We start from the raw sequence: 23,416 nt of genomic DNA on the forward strand, positions 1-23,416 counted from the left end.
TCAGGTCCACCTGAGACAACCTGGGGTTTTATTATGTGAGCTTTTGTACACAGTAAGGGAGAGACTTGGAGGCCAATGATGGAGTTCCCTGGCTGAAGAGCGAACAATGGATCATTCCATCTGTTTGATTTCCCATTGGCATCTGCAGGAGGGCATTGTGTGTCTTAACCAATTGGCTTCAACTAATCAACAGAAGAGGAGCCAAAGCTAGATAAAGGGGCTGCTGATTGGCCAGAGGTTGAATCATTTGTTTTGAAAGTGCAGAGATTGTCAATAGGAGAACGTGCAGGGGTGGGGTGGCAGACAGAGAGAATTCTTAAGTGCCATCCTAAGGAACTGGTAAAGCCTTTAAAGATAAATTCTGAACAGGCAACTAACACTAAAGAGATGAGAAGGGGCAGTATTAATAGAGTATGTGCTACATGTATATCAGAGCTTCTTGGTTTTGAACTGCATATTAGAATCACCTGGGGAGATTTTGAAACTCCTGCTTTCTAGACCATGACCCAGAACAATTGTATCAGAGTCTCTGAGAGTGAGACCCAGGCATTAATATGAATGAAATCTCCCAGGTGGCTCCTGCATGCAGCCAAAGTTGAGGACCATTGTTTTAGGTGTGCATTAACCTGGGAGTCAGGGATTATTCATTCATATTTGTAGATGAAAATTTGGTGAGTTATCCAAGCTCACAGAAGGAGTAAGTAGAAATGTTGGAGTTTGAACCCAGATATAAGGAGAGGTTGGGTAGGAGAAGGGAGGGATATTCTCTTGGGGCTTTGTGAGGCCAACAGCTATAGCCTTGCAGATCTGCATGTCTTTAAGAGGTGTGAAAAGAAAAGGGACTGTGGTGAGGTCATCTCTCCCCTAGCCTTCTACATGCCTGCAGGTCATCTAGAGATTATCATGGTCTCTGTCCCCCCTTACTCTCCCACCCACCTCCCAGGGCTTTATTCTTTCCTTGAGAGAGGAGGCAGGTCTGATAACCACTGAGTATCCAGTCTAGGTGTACCAGAAGCTGTCCCAAAGCCTGAAGGATAATGCATTGTCTCTCATAGTGGGCCTGCATGCATGCAACGTGAAGCCAATTATCCTGAAAGATCCAGGGCACCCAGTTTGACACTCTGATTGTCATCACACAGTCTTTCACCAGGGCGGCCTCAGTTTCCTGTTTTTTGATATGGGGAGGATCACATCTACCTCACAATGGGCAGAACAAAGTTAGATGTGGCATCATACATAAAGTGCCTGGTAAAAAAAAACTGCAAGAGGCCGGGCATGGTGGCTCATGCCTGTAATCCCAGCACTTTGGGAGGCCGAGGCGGGCGGATCACAAGGTCAGGAGATCGAGACCATCCTGGCGAACACGGTGAAACCCCATCTCTACTAAAAATACAAAAAAATTAGCCGGGCATGGTGGTGGGCGCCTGTAGTCCCAGCTACTTGGGAGGCTGAGGCAGGAGAATGGCGTGAACCTGGGAGGCAGAGCTTGCAGTGAGCCGAGATTGTGCCACTGCACTCCAGCCTGGGCAACAGAGTGAGACACTGTCTCAAAAAAAAAAAAAAAAAAAAGCAAACAAAAAAAACAAACTACAAGAGAATAGCTTCACCATTTTTCAGGTGCTTCCTAAATTCTAAGCTATATGTGCACACGCACGTGCACACACACACACACACACAATCACTCACACATGTGTGCAATTTTCTTTCTTCTTCTCAGGAATTATTAGGCCCCAGTGAGGGAGTCACTGCTTTGGTCTGAATTTTACAGAAGCTCAGACACAGAGTGGTAAAGTAGTTCCCCATAGCAAATAGCTGGGAAAGCATCCTGGACATAGAGCCCAGGCAGTGCTGTTCCAGAACCTTCCACCTCAGCAGGAATGAGGAGTGAGCCAGCCTGGGAGTCCCCAGGTGTGGTCTGTGGCTCAAGCTCAGCCACTGACCCACAGTGCGCTCCATTCCCCTCTCTTAGGTCTGTGTTCTCTGAGTGGGAAATTGTATTATCAGTTTTCTGTGCTAATATTTCGATTTTAGAATCTTTACAAGAGTAATTACATTGTTTCCCTGACATGAGAACAGATGTGTTAAAAGTAAATTTTGCTCAAGAAGCCAAAGGTCCTCTAAATGCTTAGAATAGTGTTCAGATGACCAGCAAGGACTCTGAAGCCACCTCTTTAGGTGGGTTCAAATCCCACTCCAACTCTTACCAGCCTGCTTTGGCTAAGAACTTGGAGGGTAGTTTCTTAAGTTGCCTCAGCATCAGTCTTCTAGTGTATAGAATGGGGATGCTAATTTTGGGACTCACAGGACTTTTGTAGAGGAGACAGAGTGAGCCCTGACACAGCTGTCAGCTGTCAGCCCTTTGGTTAGGCTCCAGTCAGATGGTGAGTACTTGAAGCTAAGATGGTTATCACAAAGAAGGATATTTGACCCCAATGTCAGATCATGGCTTTTCTTTTTGAAAATGTAAAATACAGAGTATGCTTGTAATACTGAAAGTCAGTATTCTAAGTATCCTTTAGTAGTATGAAATCTGAATTTCAAGAGAATAGCTTCTGGAGGCTAGCTGGAGTCCTCTCGTGGAACGTGTCTGAAGACTTGTTCCAGGCTAGGGAGGGGACTATGCACGGCATTCAGGTTATTTCAGTTAATCTTCCCAGTAGCCTTGTGAGGTGGATCTCAGTGCACCCATTTCACTCATGAGGAAACTGAGGCTCAGGACAATGTAATGGCCTGCCTAAACTTTACAGATGAAGAGTGGAAGGGCTAGGGTTGGAACCTCAGTGTACTTGATGTTCCAACTTGTTTTTTCTGCATTGCACTGCCTTCAGTGAGAAGTCTCTCATTCTGGGAGAGTGCTTCCTCAAACTCTAGGCTTCCTCATCCATGGCTGCCCCTTGAGCCCTCCCCCTGGCAGGCTCCTGGACCTGGAAGGGACCTGGACTGGTCCCCCAGACAGAACACCAGAGGCCCCAGTGCTCTCTCCCTGCCTGGTGCTGGAGAGACTGGTGTTTGCCTCAGGGAAGAGCAGCAGGCTCCTGAGTTGCCTCCTGCCTCTTCTCCCTTTCATGCGACTCACTGCCGCCAAGCCTCCACACTGCCCCCAAGCCTCCCCAGGGCTGTGCCTTGGTCCTTCTCCCATGGAAACCTTCTGCATCTCCTCACCCCACAACATCCCATCCCTGAATCTTGACCTTGCCACTCCAGCTCTTTCACCATCTGGCCTGCTGGCCTCCATTCCTTTCACTCCCACGTTGCGCCTCGAATGTTAGCGTGCCAGACCTACCTGCAGCAGCGGTGCTCCATGGGGGCGGTTCTCTCTCCCTGGGGGGCAGTTAGCAATGTCTGGAGACATTTTTCATTGTCACAACTAGAGGGAGGATTCTACTGGCATTTTATGGGTGGAGGCCAGGAATGGTGCTAAATATCCTATAATGTACAGGACACCCAAGTCCCCCAGTCCTGCCCCTGGGAAGAATTATCCTGCCCCAAATGTCAACAGCGCCAAGGTTGGGAAACCCTGCCCTAGAGTCTTGCATACTCCCCAGGATGTTCCATGCCTTCACCTCCATGAACATGCCATTCCTTCTGCCCAGAATGCCCTTCTGGCTCCTTTGCTTGTATGATGTCAATATTAATCTTTCTAAACCCAGTTCAGACAGCACCTCTCCTGAATGCCTTCCTCGACCACTGATAAGTATAGCTGTAGTTGTACCTATTCATTCCTTCGTCGTCCATCTATCCATCCATCCACCAATCCATCCATCCATCTACCCATCCGTTCATCATCCATCCATCCATCCATCCAGCAAGTCTTGTAGGGTACCCTCTGTGAGCCAGGCACTGTGCTAGGCCATAGGTACACAGCAATGAAAAGACAGCATTGGCCACTGCTTTCATGGAGCTTCCAGTCCAATGAGAAAGAGAGACTTCAAACAATCCATCATACACATAAAAGCATATAGATGCAAATTGTGAGAAGGGCTATTAAGGAAAGAACAAGGTGTTGTAATGTAAGGAGAGATAAGACATATAGGGGACCTAATTATAATGGCAAGGTGGTCAGGCAGCAGGCCTAACTGAGCCCTGAGGAAGGTGGAGAAACGATCAGGGGGCCACATTGGCTGGTGATGTCAAATGGTGGGGAGAGACTTAAGAGATGAGGTGGGGTGGGCACCAGTTTATGTGGTTTGTTTGTTTTTTTCAAAAGGTATTTAAAGCAGGAGAGTCACAGGATCAGAGTTCGATTTTGGAAGATTGCCCTCGTTGCTGTGAGCCACCCTAGGGACAAGGGACAGGTTCAGTCTCATGCCTGGTCTTCTGATCTCCTCTACTTCTTTCTGTCCAATCAGTCCTCCACGCAGCACCAGATTAGTGTCCCCCAAAACAGGGGTGACTGAGTTGCCTGAAGCACCCCCGATATGGGAGTAGAAGAAAGGAATGGGAGGTCTGACACCAGTTAGAAGGCCACTACTACATTCAGGGAGGAGAGGGCAGTGGGGCAGTGGCAGTGGGGTGGGGAGGCTAGTGGTATTGAGATGTGGTACCAGGTTGATTGGGAGGAGAATTTGCTTTCTCTGCTCCATTTGCCCACTAGACCTGAGGCCCCAGCTAGACCTGAGGCTGTGTCATCTCGGTAGCCTTAGGCCTGGCCTGCAGTGGGCAGTGGAAATTACTGGCTGATCCCCTCTCTTGCCTAGCTTAAAACTGGACTCAATTTCTCTACTTGGTAGCTGAGGAAATAGACTCAAATCTAGGTGGCTTTCTCCAGGCCATGGGAGCAAGCTCCTGAAAAGCTGGAACATTAGTTTGCAGACATCAAATTTCAGGACATGCCTTTGGTGCTTTGCTGCCTTTGGTTCATCTAAGTAGCCACAATAACCCAGGTGTCCTCACAACCCCTGTGACGTTGCTACCATAATCCCCATTTTACAGGTGCAGAAACAGGCTCAGACAGGTGGAAGGCTGTCCTAGGGTGCACCAAAGGAAAACAGTGCAGCCAAGATCTGCATGCAGGTGTGCTGGGAAGGGTGGCAGGTCTGCAGAAAGCAAACCATAGACAGGCACAACCCACCTTGGCAGAGCCACAGGGGAACCATAATCGGCAAGTCTGCTGCTGCGCTCTGGGCAAACGCTTCTTTTCTTTCTATTGATTATTAAGTCTTTATGCATCTTGGAGGAGATCACTTACCTGCTTGTGGGAGGAGAGGAACACAGATATTTAGAAACTAATGACTAATGTATGGCATGCTTTAAATTTTGCACAGTAGGCCACATGCACTTCATAGTCCTAGAGACCTGGGTTCAAATCTCAGCTAAGCTATTTACTTACTGTGTAGCTTTAGGCACATTGCTTAGCATCTCTGGGCTTTGAGTTTGTTCAGCCCTAAAACAGGCAATAATATCTACCTCAGAGGGTGCTGATGAGGGAAACAGTGTGACAGTTGTCTAATGGGCCCAGCTCAGTGCAAGGCATACTGAGGGAGAGCACAGATAGAGTTTCCTTTCTTTCACTGGGCATCCAGAATATGTCTCTTGAAGATGATAGGTTTAGAAGGAGACTGCAGAATTGGAGCATGCTGAGAAGGATGGGGTTTCACGGGTGGGTGTGGGGCGGGGTGGGGCCTGATGATGCTCTGCAGGGGAGGCCTGAAAGGGGACCTATGGCTGTCACTGAGGCCTGTGTGCCTTCTGGGCCTCTCCCTGGGCTTTCCGCAGTGTTTCTTTTTCTCTCTGAGACACAGGATATGAGAAACATAGGCTTTCCCCAGGGAACAACAGAAATGCACATCACTGCAGGCTCCAGGCCCTAGAGCCCCCTGGTTCTTCAGAGAATCTCAAGAGATGAGTTATAAATCATCTCAAATTGGGACAACATCTCTGATTAGGCAGATCCAGCAAATAGCTAATGATCAATAAATGTAGCAAAAATACCTTATAATTTAAAAACACAATCTTAAACAAAATATACTTTTTTTACCTACCAAATTGGCACAAAAAAATGGATATTTCCTCATGTTGACAATACTGGGGCAAACTTGTCCTCAGTTTGCTCTTGTTGGTTATGTAATGTGATGCAGTGTTTTTCAGAGGGTATTTTGACATTGTCTGTACAATGTAAACTGTGGGTAGCATTTGACTGGTATGCTTTTCACTGGTAGGAAGTTACCCTATGGGTATATATTTCAAGTATGCAAAGGCCACTATATATTGAAAAGAACTGGGAACAACTTGGACTATTCCCTGAGAAGGGCCTGGTTAACTGAGCTCTGGCACACGCATGTGGAATCCTAAGCAGAGGTTTTGAGAATGAGGCTGATCTGCATGCGCCAGCGTGGAAAGCTATAACAGACACGCTGCTTCGTCCAAACAGCTTTAAAGAGAATGGTGTGGAGTGATCCCATTTGGGGAAACACACATAGTGTGAGCATGTTTTATTCTTGTAATTCATAAGACAGTTTTGGAAGGACACACAGAAAACTGTTAAATGTTTGGGAAATGGGAATTGGGGTAGGTGCGTTCCATTTGAAGAATTTTATTCTATACTTTTCATCTTTTTTTGTTTTTAACCATAAGAATGCATCGAATTTTATTCATCTGTTTTTAGAGACAAGGTCTCTCTCTGTCGTCCTGAAGCTGGAGTGTAGTGGTGTGATTGTACATAGCTCCCTGCAGTCGCGAACTCCTGGGCTCAAGCAATCCTCCCGCCTCAGTCCCCTAAGTAGCTGGGACTACAGGCACATGCTACCCCACCCAGGCTGATTTTTAAAGACTTTTAATAGACGGGGCCTTGTTGCCCAGGCTAGTCTCAAACTTCTGGCCTCAACTGATCCTTCTGCCTTGGCCTCCCAAAGTGCTGGGATTACAGATGTAAGCCACTACACCTGGCCTCAGATTTTCTATTAAAAAAAAATCACCCCCGTTTCACAGACAGTGAATGGTCTCAGGGAATGGATGTAACTTGTTCACTTTGACACACAGGGAGATCACTGTGAAGCCAGTGTCTGTCTGTACAGGGAGGTGTCAGAATAGCACAGTTTAAATTCAAATCCTAACTCCACCTACTTGCACTGTGACCCTGGGTGAGTTTATTAACCACTTTGACCCTCTGTTTCCTCATGACACTAGTATCTTTCTCTAAGGATTGTTGTAAAGATAAAATGAGGAAAATACATAGCAAATGTTTATCATAGTGCCTAGTACGTAGTAGATGCTTAATGCAACGGAGTAATTATTATTGCTGTTGTTCTTAACATGATCTATTTAGTTCCAGAAACAGGTTCCCTGTTTCTGGAGGTCACAGGGCTACCCCAGGCAGCAAGGAGAGGTGAACAGTGACATGGCCTGGGCCTCTGGACTGTGGAAGACTCAGGTGGCAGAGCTATGGGCTCCACTGTAATGATTCCAGCCTAGGCAGCTTGCCTCTGTTCAGAGCAGAAGGAGCTGGAAGTCCCCGGTAGAGGATCCTGTGGAGAGCACCTCATCTTGCCCCATGCTATGCATTGCCATAGAAGTGGGGAGTTGGCTGGGCATGGTGGCTCACGCCTGTAATCCCAGCACTTTGGGAAGCCGAGGTGGGCGGATCATGAGGTCAGGAGATCCAGACCATCCTGGCTAACACGGTGAAACCCCATCTCTACTAAAAAACAATGCAAAAAATTAGCTGGGCGTGGTGGCAGGTGCCTATAGTCCCAGCTACCTGGGAGGCTGAGGCAGGAGAATGGTGTGAACCCAGGAGGTGGAGCTTGCAGTGAGCCAAGATATCACGCCACCGCACTCCAGCCTGGGCGACAGAGCGAGACTCTGTCTCAAAAAAATAAAAATAAAAATAAAAAAATAAGTGGGGAGTTATAGACTTATTGAGGCAGATAGTTCATTTGAGACCAACTTTTATATTGCCTCTGAGAAAGCAAAGCAAAGGCCCAGCAAGAAAGACAAAGTTTATTCCATGGAAAGAGCTCCAGACTGAGAGTTGGCATTCATACTAGAGACCTGCTTCTGACTCAGTCTTACTGTGTGAGCTGTGGCAAATCCCTTTCCCGCTCTATGCCTCAGTCTCCCTATTTGTGAATTGATGAGGTTGGACAACACTGCCACTAAAGTCTTTTGAGCACTGACATTTTACCCTGTGTTCAGGGCCCAATACCAACCTTCAAGGCCCAGGAAAAAACTCGAATCCAAAGAGGGAGTGTGGAGTGAGGAGCAAGAGGTGCAAATGGGGAAGTTCCCAACTAAGGATGCAGGCCCCATCTGGGCAACTTCACCCTCTCTCTTTAGAAATAGGATTTATTTGTTCACTGATTCATTCCACAGTTTTTATGGCCTCCCTATTGTGTCTTGGTTCCCCAGGATCAGAGTTCAAGTGTTAGGTGGCACTTGGAACTGAGCTTAGGTTCAAGTCTGGGCTCTGCCTCCTAGTGGCCATGTGAAGTTATGAAGTCATTTCTGCTCTCTGGGACTCAGGCTCCTTATCTGTAAAATGGGAATAATTACCTTTACCTCATAGAATGATTAAAAAGATTTGCTGAGATACAGGATGTAAAGTGTTTGGCACAGTGCCAGGCACATAGTGGGTACCTTTACAAAAAACCCAAAACCATGATCAATAGGAAAGAGTATGGTATTCTTGAGTTTGAATGTAGCTCAACCCGAGGCCAGTCATTTGATCACAGGCAAGCGACTGAACTCTCAGAGGCTAAATTTCCTCACCTGAAAAATGGGAATAATCATAATGATTTTGAAGGAGAGAACTGAGGCTTGGAGAGAATGTTGTCAGGAGAACTATGAGAATTGAATGAGTCCACATCAGCAGGGCACCCGGCACCGTGCCTGGCTCACAGTAGGGATTCAGTGCCAGCCATTTATTGTCCTGGCTCTGAACCTGTCTCTTTGCTCCAGGGATGATGGCTATAGCTTAGATCTATTTTTGGACTGTGCAAGTCCAGCTCATAAAAATACAATCTTGCTCCTTGTCAGCACTTCTGCACTTGTATTTATTGTTCCTGCCAATCCTGGGACCTCTCCATGTGGGAACCTCTTCATTATTGATAATCCTGGGAAGTAGTATTTTAAATTTTTATGATCTGTACTTTGCACCGTCTGAACCACCATGTATTATCTGGCCTTGCTAGTGACACGGGAATTATATCCAGACAAGGGGTCCTTTAGGGATGAATAATTTATCCCATTTTCACAATGCCAATTATATTAAATTATGTTCTTCATATTAGCAGCTGACAGGACAATGGGGATCCAATGTGTAAATATGGAAAGAAAACAAAGTTATTGCTTTGCCCAAATCCACAATCATATTTGAAAACCTAGAGTTTCATTTTTCCAAATATCCATAAAACCCCACTTTTAAGAATAAAAAGAGTAGGAGAAATTTTGCCCCTCCCCTCTCTACTTTTCTTCTCTCATTTCTGCTGATAGACAAGGCGCTCAGGGCTCTGTTTTGCTCCATTTTCTTTTAACTGCGGGAAAAAGAAGAATGTCTAGAAGAGAGGCTTTCTTTGCAAATTTATTTTTCTCCTGTCTTGTTCTCTTTGCCTATGCGAGCTGATTCCTCCAAGGTACAATTAATAACGATTGGCTAACATTTCTTAATGCTTTCCCTTTCAGAGTACTAAAAAAAAGGAACTGTGACTTTATCGTTTATGGAAGGGAAATGTTTCTGGCTCTACTCCACAGGAACAAAACACTAAGCTTTATGAAAGTCCTCTAGCTGGCTGGTTGTAGTGACTTCGTAGGGTTGTATTTTCCCTGCTCTCTGCCGGTCCCCATGCAGGGTACCTTCACTGTGGCCAGAGGCCTCTCCTGTGCCTGAAATGCGTACCTGCAAAGCTGTTTTCTCATTTATAATCATTCCTCAGCTCTGCACTGCCCTCACATTAATCTTCAAGGTGCCTAGCATGGCATTCAGAGCCTCTGTGTGCCTCTCTAGCTTCCTCCCTGTCACCCACTCACCTCACCCATCCTGTTCCCTGGCCACTTCAAACTGCTTCTCTGTAGTTGCCTCAGGTGCTGGCCTCCTGGATGTCTTCTGAAGGTTTGTGGTATTGTCTCTCCCTCGATCTAGAGGGATCTTTCCCCTGGGTTTGGAAACAAGGAAGCTGGCCAGGGCAAAGGTCCAAAGAGAGATGACCATGTCCTATATTGGGGTAGAGGCCGTGCAACTGGATGAGTGGGTTGATTTAAGGGAAATTTTTGAGGAAGCTGGAGCTGGAATGGGTGGAATAATGGAATGAATTTTGAGACTAAAGGGAAGGGAGGAATCATGAGAGATTCTGTGTTTGATTTGACATAAACAGTAGTTTGGATAATGCTGCTGTTATCTTCTAAGTTGGGGATTACATGGCATGAAGATGTTGAGAGTGAGGTGGCTGGGGCAGGAGGGTCAAGGGTGAATGTCCAGTAGGGTCATCTGAGTGTTGAGTGATATCTGAGTGGAAGTAAATATTTGGGAGTCATGAGGATAAACAATGAACTTGATTAGCCAGATGTGGTGGCACATGCCTGTAGTCCAAACCACTCAGGAGGCTGAGACAGGAGAATTTCTTGAACCCAAAAGGTAGAGGTTGCAGTGAGCTGAGATCACGCCACTGCACTCCAGCCTGGGCAACAGAGCGAGACTCTGTAAAAAACAAACAAACAAAGAAACAAAAAAACCAATGAACTTGGAAGTGATGGGAGTGAGAACATGCAGAGGGGGCTTGTAGATGGAAAGAAGAGTGGTCATGAGCTGGCTTTGAGAAATCCCAACACTGAGAGATCAGCAGAAAGAGGAGGAGCCTGGAGTGGAGACGGAGGAGGGCTGCTGGGTGAGCCAGCAACAGAACCAAGAGAGAGGCTGCCATGGGCCCAAGGGAGGAGAACCTTTCAAGGAGGAGAGAGAGAACAAGCTTGTCAAAAATGACTGAGAGGTCAAAGAAGATGAAGGCAGAGCACTGTCCATTTGTTCCAGGCAAACAGGCCAAGACCTTTTGAAATGGAGATGGAGTTCCAAAGAGCTAACACTTCCTTGGGGTGAAGACAAAATATTGTATAGCAGCCTGAGTTGCTTTTGGAGAAAATGTGGCTTAGCTAAAGAAAACAGCAGATGACTGAGGACCCACATGGTATCAGGCACCTGCCTGTCTCTTGGCCTGTATTTGAACTTTGTGGTTTGAGGAGTGAGGACCTGAAGCTAAAGGGACTATTTTCATTAGAAAGTCACTCAAAGCCTAAGTAGCATTTCATAAGGGTTCAGAGCAAAGCAGGACATGGATTTGAAGAGAGGGTTATGGTCCCAACTCTGCCTAATTTCAGTACCCTCTAACCCCATGACTGCAAATGGTGAGTGGCATATTTTTATGATAAATATATTATACATATAAATTATTATATGTATACTTGAAGTTGATGTAAATGACATCACGCAGTATATAAAAACCTCTTGGTGTCTAATTTCTTTTGTTCAATGTAATGTCTATGAAATTCATCAATGTATATGTAGTATAGCGGTGAGGCATTCCATTTTCTGAGTAAACCACAATTTATCCATTCTCCTATTAGTGTACATTTGAGAAGTTCCCAGTTTGGGGCTATCAGGAACAAAGCTGCTGTGAATGTTCTTGTATCTTTTGGTGGACTCATTATGTTTTTGAGCTGACTTTTTGCTGACACCTAGGAAATCTATTGATTTTGGTTTACTTATTTAGTATTTGGCTACCTTACTAAATTCTAATCACTTTTCAGTTCATTTTCTTGGGTTATCTTGGAAGACATGTGTATCAGATAGAAAGCTTTTAGTTTCAAGTAACAGAAAACCCAGCCAAAATTATATTAAGGCTCAAAGAGTAGGTATTTGCCCCTATAACTGTGGATCCCAGAGTAGGTCTAACTTCAGGCAAGGTGCAATCCCAGGGTAGGATGTCATCTGGACCCAGCTCCATTTCTCTGGGTTCCTCTTGGCTCTGCCCTTCTTTGTGTGCTGCCTTGTTCTTCTCCTGGTTCCCATCAAGATGGCAACAATTCCAGGACTAAAGTCTTCACCATACCATCCAGAGGAAGAATCACTCATGAAGACCTACAAGGCTTCTTTCATCAAGACACTAGTCAATACTACCTCATAGCTCATTGGTCCAAACTGGGTAACATGCCCATGTCTGAGTCAATCAAATTGTGTGATCAATAGGATGGTATGCCCTGATTGGCTCAACTTCACTAGGGACCATCACTGTCACTAAGGAAGTGGTCAATCCCACTGAACCACATGGCTGCCACACAGTGAGGCAGGGGTGGGTTCCCAAAAGGAATATCATAGCGCTTTTGGTTGAAGAAGGAGATGGATGCTAGAGAAGCAACCTCAAAATATTTATTATTATGAGAATAAAAATGATATTGCCTGTAATGATTATTCATGGTCTTGTTCTGACAGTAATATTTTTCAGTTCTGTCTCCTGTCTCAACATGTTGGTTAGAATATGGGGTCTTTTAAGTTTACAGAGAATGGAAACGGTTTTCAGCTTTTTCAAAAGCTCTGGGAAGGATGTTTATAAAAATAGAGAGGGAGCGAGAAAGACTAAGAAGCAAGTATTTCTTAATATTTTTTTTTTTTAAATTTACTAGTCTCTGAGTTTGTATCCAACATTTGATGTGAGGATTCTCAAGAACAGTTGGAGGACTGTGGATCTAGAAAGGAAGGGATCAAGCCAAGAGATGATGGAAATAGACTTGGCAATGTGGGAAGGTGGACTAGTTTTCAATTGCTGTGTGACAAATTACCAAAAATTAAGTGGCTTAAAATCCATAAACTTATTATCTCACAGTTTTCATAGGTCAGAAGTCCAGCCATAGGCTAGCTGGGTTCTCTGCACAGGGTCTCATGAGCCTGAAATCAAGGTGTTAGCCAGGCTGCATTCCCACTGACACTTGAGATCTTCTTTCAAGCTCATTGAGGCTGTCGACAGATTTCAGTTCCTTGTGGTTGGAGGACTGAGGTCCTGGTTTTCTTGTTGGCTCTTGGTTGAGGGTTGCCCTCAGGTACTAGCTGCATGGCTGTCTTTCAGCATGTCAGTTTAATTCTTCAAGGTCAGTGGAGAATCTCTTTCCAGTCTGTTACCCTGGAGTTTTACATAGCACAATGTAATCATGGGAGGGACTAGCCCATCATAACCACAGGTCCAGCCCACATCCTAAAGGGAGGAAATTATACAGCACATGAACACCATGGGGCAGGAATCTTTGGAGCCAAATTAGAATGCTGCCTACCCCAAAAAGCAATTATTACCCCAAGGCTTGTGGCTCATGCTGACCAAGAAATACATATATTATATATATTAATAGATATGTTACATGTATATATTACACACACACACACATATATACATACGCACATGCATGGGGAAATAAAATTAAAATTGTAAATCCAAGTTTGTGAATATTTCTAAAATCGTGGATTAAGAGAAATAATCAGACATCTAAATTTTCTGTACCACTTCATAATCTGACAGTTGATCTAGTGATGTCCAAAATATTTCTAACAACTGGAATTTGTAGAATATCCTTTCAGTTCACAAAGCACCTGCATGTATGTTCTTTCATTTGGTCCATCCCAGAATGCTGTGAACTAGCCTAGGAGCTTTACCATTTGCTCTTTTGTTTACATCAGCTTCCGACTCTCGTATTCGCATTGCAGTTCACATGCCAGCAAAGCAAGTTCTTGTAGATCACGTGCTATTTCTCGCTTTTGTTTCTTTGGCTCTGTGGTACACTTTGCCGAGACTGTCTTCCCTTGTTTTGTCCACCCAGGAAACTTCTATTCATCTTCCAAAACTCTTTTCTTTTCTTTTTTTGAGACAGAGTGTTGCTCTGTCGCCAGGCTGGAGTGCAGTGGCACAATCTTGGCTCACTGCAACCTCTACCTCCCGGGTTCAAGCGATTCTCCTGCCTCAGCCTCCTGAGTAGCTGGGATTACAGGTGTGTGCCACCATGCCCAGCTAATTTTTTTAATTTTTAGTAAATATGTGGTTTCACCATGTTGGCCAGGGTGGTCTTGATCTCTTGACCCCATGATCCACCCGCCTCAGCCTCCCAAAGGGCTGGGATTACAGGCGGGAGCCACTGTGCCCAGCCCCCAAACTTTTTTTTTTTTTTTTTTAGGCAGGGAAGTTGGGGGCATTCTTGAATGCCCATGTTCCTGAGAAGTCCTTGTGTTGCTCTTGATAGGCTAGGTAGGGTGACACTGCTGCCTGACAGGTGCAAGGCTCCACTCTACAGCTGCCTCAGATATCTATGGAAGAAAATGTGATAGCACCCAGATGTTGTTGGATTAATGTTCTGAATGTCTAACTTGCATCAACTCATTTATGCCTCCCAACAATCCAACGAGGTGGTCATGGTGATTTCCCCATTTTATAGATGAGAAAATCAAGACACAGAAGGCATCATCAACTCACCCAAGGTCACCAGCTAGTAAGTGCTGGAGCCAGGATTTGAACTCAGCCCACACTTGTACACTCCCCTACAATATTGACAATATTGGTATCTGCTTTATAGTGTAGAATTAAGTGAGGTAAGGCATGCCAAATGCTCAATGCCTGCTATATAGTAAATGCACAAAGTATGAGAATTATTTTTCTTATCTGTGGTACAAGAGCTTCTGTTTTCCTATTCTTTGGCCTAGCGGGTAGGAAGAAAATAAAAATAACAGAGCATCCTTCTGCCCCCAACCCCCTGTAAGCTCTCATCCATGTTTGGCTGTGTTGCTTCCCTGTTTAAGGAAGCCAGGGGCTCTCTTTTTGTTGTTTGGAGGAACAGACTGCAAAGAGGGCAGGAAACAACAGCAGAATTTCCATCCAGAAATGGGTTCTAGAGGTAAGAGAGGGTGGGGTGCTGATGGGCTGGGGTCCAGGGCCTCCTTAACCCCCATAAGTCCAGCCATAGGTTAGTTGGGTTTAGGTACCACCTGGTAGATGTTCCATGTATGGTAGTGCCGTCCCTATCCCTTCCTTTTTGAGCTGCATTGAGTCCATGACATGCCTCACAGATGTTAAAGGACATTCTTCATAGAAGAATTCTTGCTGTAGTTAATACGCTTGACTGTTGTCTCCAGGGAAGGTTGGTGGGCGTTTTCAGTGAAAATTCTGTTAATTTGAGCCATAATGGGAAGTAGGAATGATCATGGTTAGAAGATTACTTCATTTTAGCTGTGTGACCCTGGACAAGTGACTTAGCATCTCTGAGCTTGAGTTTCCTTGTTAGGAGAATGGAAATAGTAGTGATAGGTAGGTGAGGCATATGAAGTGCTTGATCTAGTTCTGGCATATAATAAGTGGTTCAAAAATATTGCTCATTATCATCTCACTTAACTCTCAAAGCAACCTTACAAAATAGGGATATGATTAGAATTATTTGTCTCTATTTTACAGATGAGACCCTGAGGCTTAGACAGCTTCTGTGTTCCTCATGGCACTGCAGCACTTGGCAATAGTTATTGATTATCTGTCAGGTTTCTTTTTCTTTCACTTTGCCTGCACAGTGGGATGGAGTTACATAAATGTCTTGTCAGGTTGACAGCATATCTTGATAAGATGTTAACCACCTCTGCAAAAATATTCAGACTTTAGAAAAATAAGATGATACAACAGATTCAACAGAACTTTCTATTTTTCTTCTCACAAGTCCCCAAATCAAATTGGAATTAAGTGTGTGTGCAAAGGCTTAGAAACAGAATCTTCATCATAACTTTCTATTTTATTTTATTTATTTACATATTTATTTATTTATTTAATTTTTGTGGGTACATGGTATATATATTTTTGGGGTACAGGAGATATTTTGATACAGGCATGCAATGTGAAGCACATCATGGAGAATGGGGTATTTATCCCCTCCATCCCCTCCATTTATCCTTTGAGTTACAAACAATCCCATAACTTGTTTATATAACCAAAACTGGAGGCAACCTAAACGTGTAACAATTAAAGTTTAATTAGATCAGTTGCAGTACACACATGCAGTGAAATGTTATACTATGCCAAAAGGCAAAATACAACGATATATTTGTTTACATTGGAAAATTGGAGAAAAATATAGTGTTGTGTGATAAAAGCAGGTTATAAACTATAAAGTATGAATTCATCTCATAAAATATATATTTTCACAAATAGTAAATATATAACAATATGTACATATATAAGTCTATATAAATATCTAAAAAGGTATAATCAAAATTGTTACCTAGGGTTGTCTCTGTTGGAATGGGGAAGTATTATGAGTAACTTGAATTTTCTCTTACGTGTGTTTGAAGGGGGGTTCTTTATTTTTTTGATCTTTATGTCATGTGTAATAAATTCTGGTTACTGAAAAAAAAGAAAGGAAAATGTTTCAAGTCTCCATGCATGCTAACACACTGGTTGACTCTTTCAGGTGATTGTGAAGACAAGAACGGAATATCAGCCGGAACAGAAGAACAAAGGGAAGTTCCGGGTGCCGAAAATCGCTGAATTTACGGTCAGTTTCTTGATGGTGTAATAGAAAGAGTAAAGGAGAGGCTGGCTCCAGCCAGCTCAGCACACCTCGTGCTTGGAGCAAGTACTGCTGTGGGTGGGGAAATGATGCAGGCTATTTCTGGAGGATTTCTTGAAGCCATACAGTCTGGCCACTGAGTTTAATCAAATAACAAGAACTCTGCCTCTGAGGTCTATCATATTCTCGTGTACTCTGGAATGTTCTGATAAATCTCATAATTGATAAATGCCTCTTCTATTCCTTCTCCTTTCTCCTGTTCCCTTCTTCCTGCTTTTTCATCACTATCTCCAGGAAATGTGATGGAAATGCAGTAAGTGACTCATATTTTAGTCCTTCGTTGCAACAAATATGAGAAAAACAAAGGTGGGGGGAAGAAAAGCTGGCTTCTTGGTGGTGAAACCCTAATGGTTGGCTTCCTATTTCTTGGTGGAGGGGCCGCGAGGAGCACTGGAGAATATGTTGCTAGCTGTGATGAATTGCATCAAGGATCCACAAAGCACTCTCTGTGAGTGTGAAAGAGGAATCCCAGGGAATGCCCCGAGGAAGTCACTTAGGAGCTGAGGTGGGTGGGGAAGTGGGTATGAAGCAGGTACAAGGTGCTGGCAGCTGAGGAGAGTGCAGCTTGTGCAAAGGCCCTGAGGCAGGAAGGAGGCTAGCCCCAACCCTGAATAGAAACAGAAATAGAAACCCTGAATAGAAATAAGGACAGTGAGGGCCGGGCACGGCGGCTCACGCCTGTAATCCCAGCACTTTGGGAGGCTGAGTCGGATGGATCACGAGGTCAGGAGATCGAGACCATCCTGGCTAACACGGTGAAACCCCACCTCTACTAAAAATACAAAAAATCAGCTGGGCGTAGTGGCGGGCGCCTGTAATCCCATCTACTCGGGAGGCTGAGGCAGGAGAATGGAGTGAACCAGGGAGGCAGAGCTTGCAGTGAGCCAAGATCGCACCACTGCACTCCAGCCTGGATGACAGAGCAAGACTCCATCTCAAAAAAAAAAAAAAAAAAAAAAGAAATAAGGACAGTGAGGCCGGGCTCTAGGAGGGTGCAGGGAGCAGACACAGATGAGGCAGAAGTGGGCGGAGGGCAGACAGTTCCAAGCATTGAAGGCTGTATGAAGGCATTTAGGGTTTAATACTAAAAGCAACAGGAAGCCTTTGAAGGACTTCAGGAAGAGAAGGGACATGATTACATTTGGGTTTTAGAAAAAGTATGCTGGCTTTTACATGGCTAATGGAGTGTGGTGGATGAAAGGGGATGGAGGGGCACTATTAGGCTACTGCAGTCATTCAAGTGAAAAAACACACAAAAAACTGTGGCAGATCAGATAAGGGTGGCCAGTGGGTGGAGAGATGCAGGCAGATCTCAAATATTTAGGAGGCAAACAATCAGCCCTGGAGGCAGTAGAACAAGTGGTCCTGTGGATGGATGATGCAGCAGCCTGGCTGGGCTTGAGCCTTGGTTCCACCTTATCCTAGCTGTGTGGCCACAAGCGAGTCACTAAGCCTCACTTATCAAATGGAGATAATAGTAGGGTTGCTATGACGATGAAGTACAAAGTACATGCAAAGCACTTGGATCTGTATAAGTGCGTAATAGTAGCCTTTTTATGTCAACTGTGACTGGGAGCTTTGAAAGTGAACATGACTCGTGGTTGGTTATCTGGGAATTGAAGCGTATGCGGGGAGAAACATGTGGGTTTGTTTGTCTTTGACTATTTTTCTCCCCACTAAATCAATACTGAAGCAGCTGCATATGTGGCCCAGGGGAGGAGTGTGGTCCCTCTGTGTGCATTCCCTGGAATGTGGAACTTCCTAGATGCCACCCTCTTGGAGAGCAGCGGCTGGTCTTACTTTTTTATTGTACTTTCAGTGTCTGCCACACAGCACAGGCCCAGTGAAAGTGGACCAAGACCCAGCTGCGTACAAGTACTTGCAGCAATAAGCAGGTACCTGCATGAATGAGCACAGAGCTTGCAGGAGAGGCCTGGGGTATCTTGGTGCACCAGGCCACGGGGTCAAGTTGACCTGCCTTCCTGGCAAGAGATCACAAGAAATATTCCCAGGTTCACATGTAAGAATGTTTGCTGCAGTACTATCTATAAAATTAAAGTATTGGAAACTAGACTTTCAACAACTTTCTTGTGATTTCATAAATGAGAACACATCCATATGATGAACTACTTTACAGTTTCTTAAGAATTACCTTTTTTTCCTCAGAGAGTAGTTTTCTCTAAATTATATGTTTATGAGATACTTTCATCTAATTTTTACTTCTCTATGCTTTCCAAATTTTATGCAATGTGCACTTAATTATTTCAATAATCAGACAAAAATGAGAATTATTTTTAAGTGTGCTTTTTAAAAAAAAAACAGATAGAGTGTTAGGCATTTTTAATGAAATTATCCTTTATCCAGCAGTCATTTGAAATGATGGCTGTGAAGTGCAATAATTTGGGCAAATACTTAAAGAGAGAATGTTGAGTGAGTAAAATAGAGATTAAGATTGTATGCTTTCTAGGATTGGAGCTATGAAAAATTACAAATAAATGTATTAATATTAAAATGCTGTCTATGGCTGTGTTATTAGCAGTGATATAGGGCTATATTTTTTTTTGTCTTGTTTGACAACTTTTGGTGATGTGGCTACTTTTTCATATCTATGTGAGAGATTGATATAATCCCCTATGGCTCCGAGAGGTGACATAACATGCTGACCCACCAGCAAGTGGCAGAGCCAGGGCCTGGCGGCCTCTCTGCTCAGCCATGATGCCTGCAGTAGGTAACTGCTGGGTAGAACAGAAATGAGTCAGCTAAGAGAAAAAGGGTGCTGGGTCAGGGACCAAGGCCTGTAGAAGTTCTCCACCCCCACGCAGTTTGACTCAATTAGTCCTGGGGGTCAGGAAAGAAGGACTTTGTGGTTCAGGGGCAGCCCTCTGTCAGCCCTGTCAGGCATGGGCAGAGGGGGACCTGCACTTGAAGCAAAATGGGAGGAATGGAGCAGATTCTCTTATGCTTATGTAAAGCTGCAAGAATTAATTAGCCTGGTTTTTCACTTTCTTAAAGGGAGCTCCTTCTGGGCCCCATGAAGGATGCACCTGCAGGTGCAGAGGTGGATGCAGGGAGGCTAGGGAGGAGGCGTGGAGGTAATTAAGAAGAGTCTGAGGGTCTGAGCTGAGTAAGCTGGCTGGGGCTCATGATCCAGGGAGGGGCTGTTATGGAGGTGGAATTTACAGGACTTGCTCCTGGTTGGAGGAAGGGCACTGGGGGACTCTTTGGTGTTTGGCTTGTCTACCTGCCACTGAGGTAGGGAGCTGGGGGGATGCTCTGAGTGTGAGGTGCCTGGAGACCATGGGTGGGGAGGGGGAAGACAGGTGGTCTGGCCACCCTTGGAACTAATAGGTTTGGAGCTCAGGATGGAGATTTCCACTGGAGAACTAGGGCTGGAGTCAGGGAATTTACAGTTAGAGAGCTTGGTGCTGTTACACAGTCACTGGGTCACCCTGCAGATATATTGCCCGGGGCTGAGGGAACCTTGGAAACTGCAAAGGTGCACCCCTTCTCATTCCAATCCCTTCATGGATCTGGGACAGCTTGTGATTTGAATTTCAAAATTAACCTGGAGAAAGCAGTTCATGGCAATTATTCTGTGAGAGAGAAAAGAAGGGAGCAGGGTGGGGAGAGATGAATAGAGAAAGATGAGCTGAAAGAATTGCCTGGAATTTTTGTCATTTCTGAAACTAAGGAGGCCCTGCAGTCATCGTAAAGGGCCACAGACTTGAAATATTTTCATCAGGGTTATGTGAGAAAATGGGAAAATGCAGAGAAAAAAACCCTCCTTTCTTAATCTGAGAGCAAGGGGTTCTCTAAAACTGATTTTGCTATGGATGGTGCTGGCGCTGTGGTGGGTGTTTGTGTCATGGAATCCTGGTGCTGTGGAAGGTGCTGGTGATGTGGAAGGTGCTGGTGCTGTGGAAGGTGCTGGTGTCATGTTGCGGGTGCTGGTTTCCTGGTGATCCTTGTGCTGTGGAAGGTGCTGGTGTCATGTTGGGGGTGCTGGTTTCCTGGTGATCCTTGTGCTGTGGAAGGTGCTGGTGCTATATAGGGTTCTGGTGTCACGGTGATCCTGGTGCTATGGAAGGTGCTGGTGCTATGGAGGGTGCTGGTGTCACGGTGATCCTGGTGCTATGGAAGGTGCTGGTGCTATGGAGGGTGCTGGTGTCATAGTGATTCTGGTGCTATGGAAGGTGCTGGTGCTGTGGAAGGTGCTGGTGTCATGGGAATCCTGGTGCTATGGAAGGTGCTGGTGCTGTGGAAGGTGCTGGTGCTGTGGAAGGTGCTGGTGTCGTGGGAATCCTGGTGCTGTGGAAGGTGCTGGTGCTGTGGAAGGCGCTGGTGTCATGGGGATCCTGGTGCTGTGGAAAGTGCTAGTACTATGGAGGGTGCTGGTGTCATGGTGATCGTGGTGCTATGGAGAGTGCTGGTGTCATGGTGATCCTGGTGCTATGGAGGGTGCTGGTGCTGTGGAAGGTGTTGGTGCTATGGAGGTGATCCTGGTGCTGTGGAGGGTGCTGATGTCACGGTGACCCTGGTGCTGTGGAGGGTGCTGGTGTGATGGTGATCTTGCTGCTGTGGAGGGTGCTTGTATCATGGTGATCCTGGTGCTATGGAGGGAGCTGGTGCCAAGGAGAGTGCTGGTGCTCTAAAGGTTACTGGTGCTCTGAAGGTTGTTGGTGCTATGGAAGATGCTGGTGCTGAGGAGGGTACTGAGGCTCTGGAAGGTGCTTATGCACCTAGCTATGCTGCCAGGCCTGGTTGTTTCCAGGTTCGTCTGTGAGTTGGAGCTGAGTTTGGATTTGGAAGTCATTGGTGCTAAGCTGTGGAGAGGCACAGCTGTCCTCCAGGGAGACACCTGGGTTTGAGGCTAGGCTCGCCTAGGCATCTTAGATCTTGGCTTTGCCATATCTTAGCTTCATGACCTTGGGAAAAATCTCTCCACTCCCAAGTTCCCAACTTTTCATTAATAAAACCAGACAATAATAATGAATAGTCTGTCTTTGGTGCACGCTAGGGGCTTAATAAATTATCATTTTCTTTTTTTCCTATTTATATCCTTTTTCTTCCTCTTGTGTTCTTAGCTTCCTGTCTAATTAGCTGGATTTTGTTTGTTGGTTGGGCTCTGGGCCTCTCTTTGCAGGCTTTTCTCCCTGGGAATGTGACTGGGAGAACCTGGAGGAACATTTCAAGGGGTAGCCAGTTCATTGTCAGGATTCATGGGTGGTCTCTGGCTTCCCACAGTGATTCCTGGAGGCACGTGTTTGCTTGTTGGTAAAGGTAGGCCATTTTTTTTTTTTTTTTTGAGACAAGGTCTTACTTTGTCACCAAGACTGGAGTGCACTAGCATGATCATGGCTCACTGCAGCCTTGACCTCCCAGGCTCAAGTGATCCTCCCACCTTAGCCTCCCGAAGAGCTGGGACTACAGGCACAAGCCACCATGCTCGGCTAATTTAAAAAGGTTTTTCTTTTTTTGGTAGAGATAGGGTCTCACTTTGTTGCTCAGGCTGGTTTGAACTCCTGGCTTCAAGCGATCCTCCTGCCTCGGCCTCCCAAAGTTCTGGGATTACAGGTGTGAGCCATCATGCCCCGTCTGGTCATTTTTTTCGTGGGCTATTTTTTAGTACTTCAGTTATAAGACGAATAATAATAATGTCTTAAATATGCTTTTACATCTACTTTTCAGCCTAACAACAATCTTGGGAAGTAGGTACTTTTATTATCCCCATTTTACAGGTGAGGAAACTAATGCTTAGAGAAGTGAGGTGATTTTCCCAAGGTCACTTAGCCAGGAAATGTCAGAACAAAGCAAGAACCCAGCTTCATGGCTCCATATCCCATTCTCTCTGCCACAACTTGATGTCACCCTGCCATTGTCCTGGCCAAGCTGTGACCTTCCTGCCTTCTTTCCTTCCTTCTTGGTCTCCCTCCCTTTTCTTCTTTGTCATTATTAATATTGGTTCTGGCCTGGGCTCAATGCCTGTTGCTGGGAGATACAAAAATGGATAAAACAAAACCTCTGCCCTGAAGGAGCTAACAAATGTATGGATCAGATGAGAAACATTCTGTGCAGCTTCTCAGCTGTGCTCTTCCTGGAGTCAGCAACTCTGGGACCCCTTCCTGATCCTCTAGCTGGATTTGGGGCCTCCTCTGGGCTCTGTAGGGTCATGAGGCCTCCTTTCCCACTGTCCTCTGCCTGGCCTATCCTGCACCTGCAGCCCCCTCTAGCTTCTGATCCCTGGAGGGCAGGGAGGTGTCTGGTGCATCTCTGTGTTCCCAGTTCCCAGCACTGGCCTGGCATGGAGCAGGCTTTGGGTGTGTTGCATTGTGGGCCCTGTCTCTTGGGATGGTCTCAGGAGCATCCCTGACCCCACACCCTGATCCAGCATTCAGAGAATCTGCCTCATTAGGCTCTGGCCAGGGCCAGCTCAGACTGGAGGGTGTGTAGGCACTTGGGAAGGATCCTGGGAATGCCTGCAGTCCAGACCTAGAGCACATCCAGTGGGGAGAAGCTGCAGTGGGAGGGACACCTTAGCCCAAAGGGACCAGAGCTCACCATTCTCTCATTAAAACGAGGTGGGACCAAGAACTGGAAATGAGAGGGTCAGTCCTTTTTAAACAACCAGTGGCTCATGCCTGTTATCCTAGCACTTCGGGAAGCCAAGGTGGGTGGATCACGAGGTCAGGAGACGGAGACCATCCTGGCCAACATGGTGAAACACCGTCTCTACTAAAATACAAAAATTAGCCTGGTGTGGTGGCACGCACCTATAGGTCCCAGCTACTTGGGAGGCTGAGGCAGGGGAATTGCTTGAACCCGAGAGGTGCGGCTTGCAGTGAGCTGAGAT

At 45.6% G+C, this 23,416-nt stretch overlaps 1 protein-coding gene across 2 annotated transcripts in view; it reads left to right on the forward strand.

Annotated features, from left to right (window-relative positions):
• Window positions 1-23,416, forward strand: part of NSG2 (neuronal vesicle trafficking associated 2) — a 119,409-nt gene that overhangs the window by 57,911 nt on the left and 38,082 nt on the right. For both annotated transcript variants that reach the window (XM_003814011.4, XM_055112880.1), the window contains one exon: window positions 16,408-16,491. In XM_003814011.4, coding sequence (XP_003814059.4) covers window positions 16,408-16,491 — 84 coding nt within the window. The remainder of the gene's footprint in view (window positions 1-16,407; window positions 16,492-23,416) is intronic.

Source organism: Pan paniscus, chromosome 4 (genome assembly GCF_029289425.2).
Source record: "Pan paniscus chromosome 4, NHGRI_mPanPan1-v2.0_pri, whole genome shotgun sequence".
In the NCBI taxonomy this organism is placed as follows: Eukaryota; Metazoa; Chordata; class Mammalia; order Primates; family Hominidae; genus Pan; species Pan paniscus.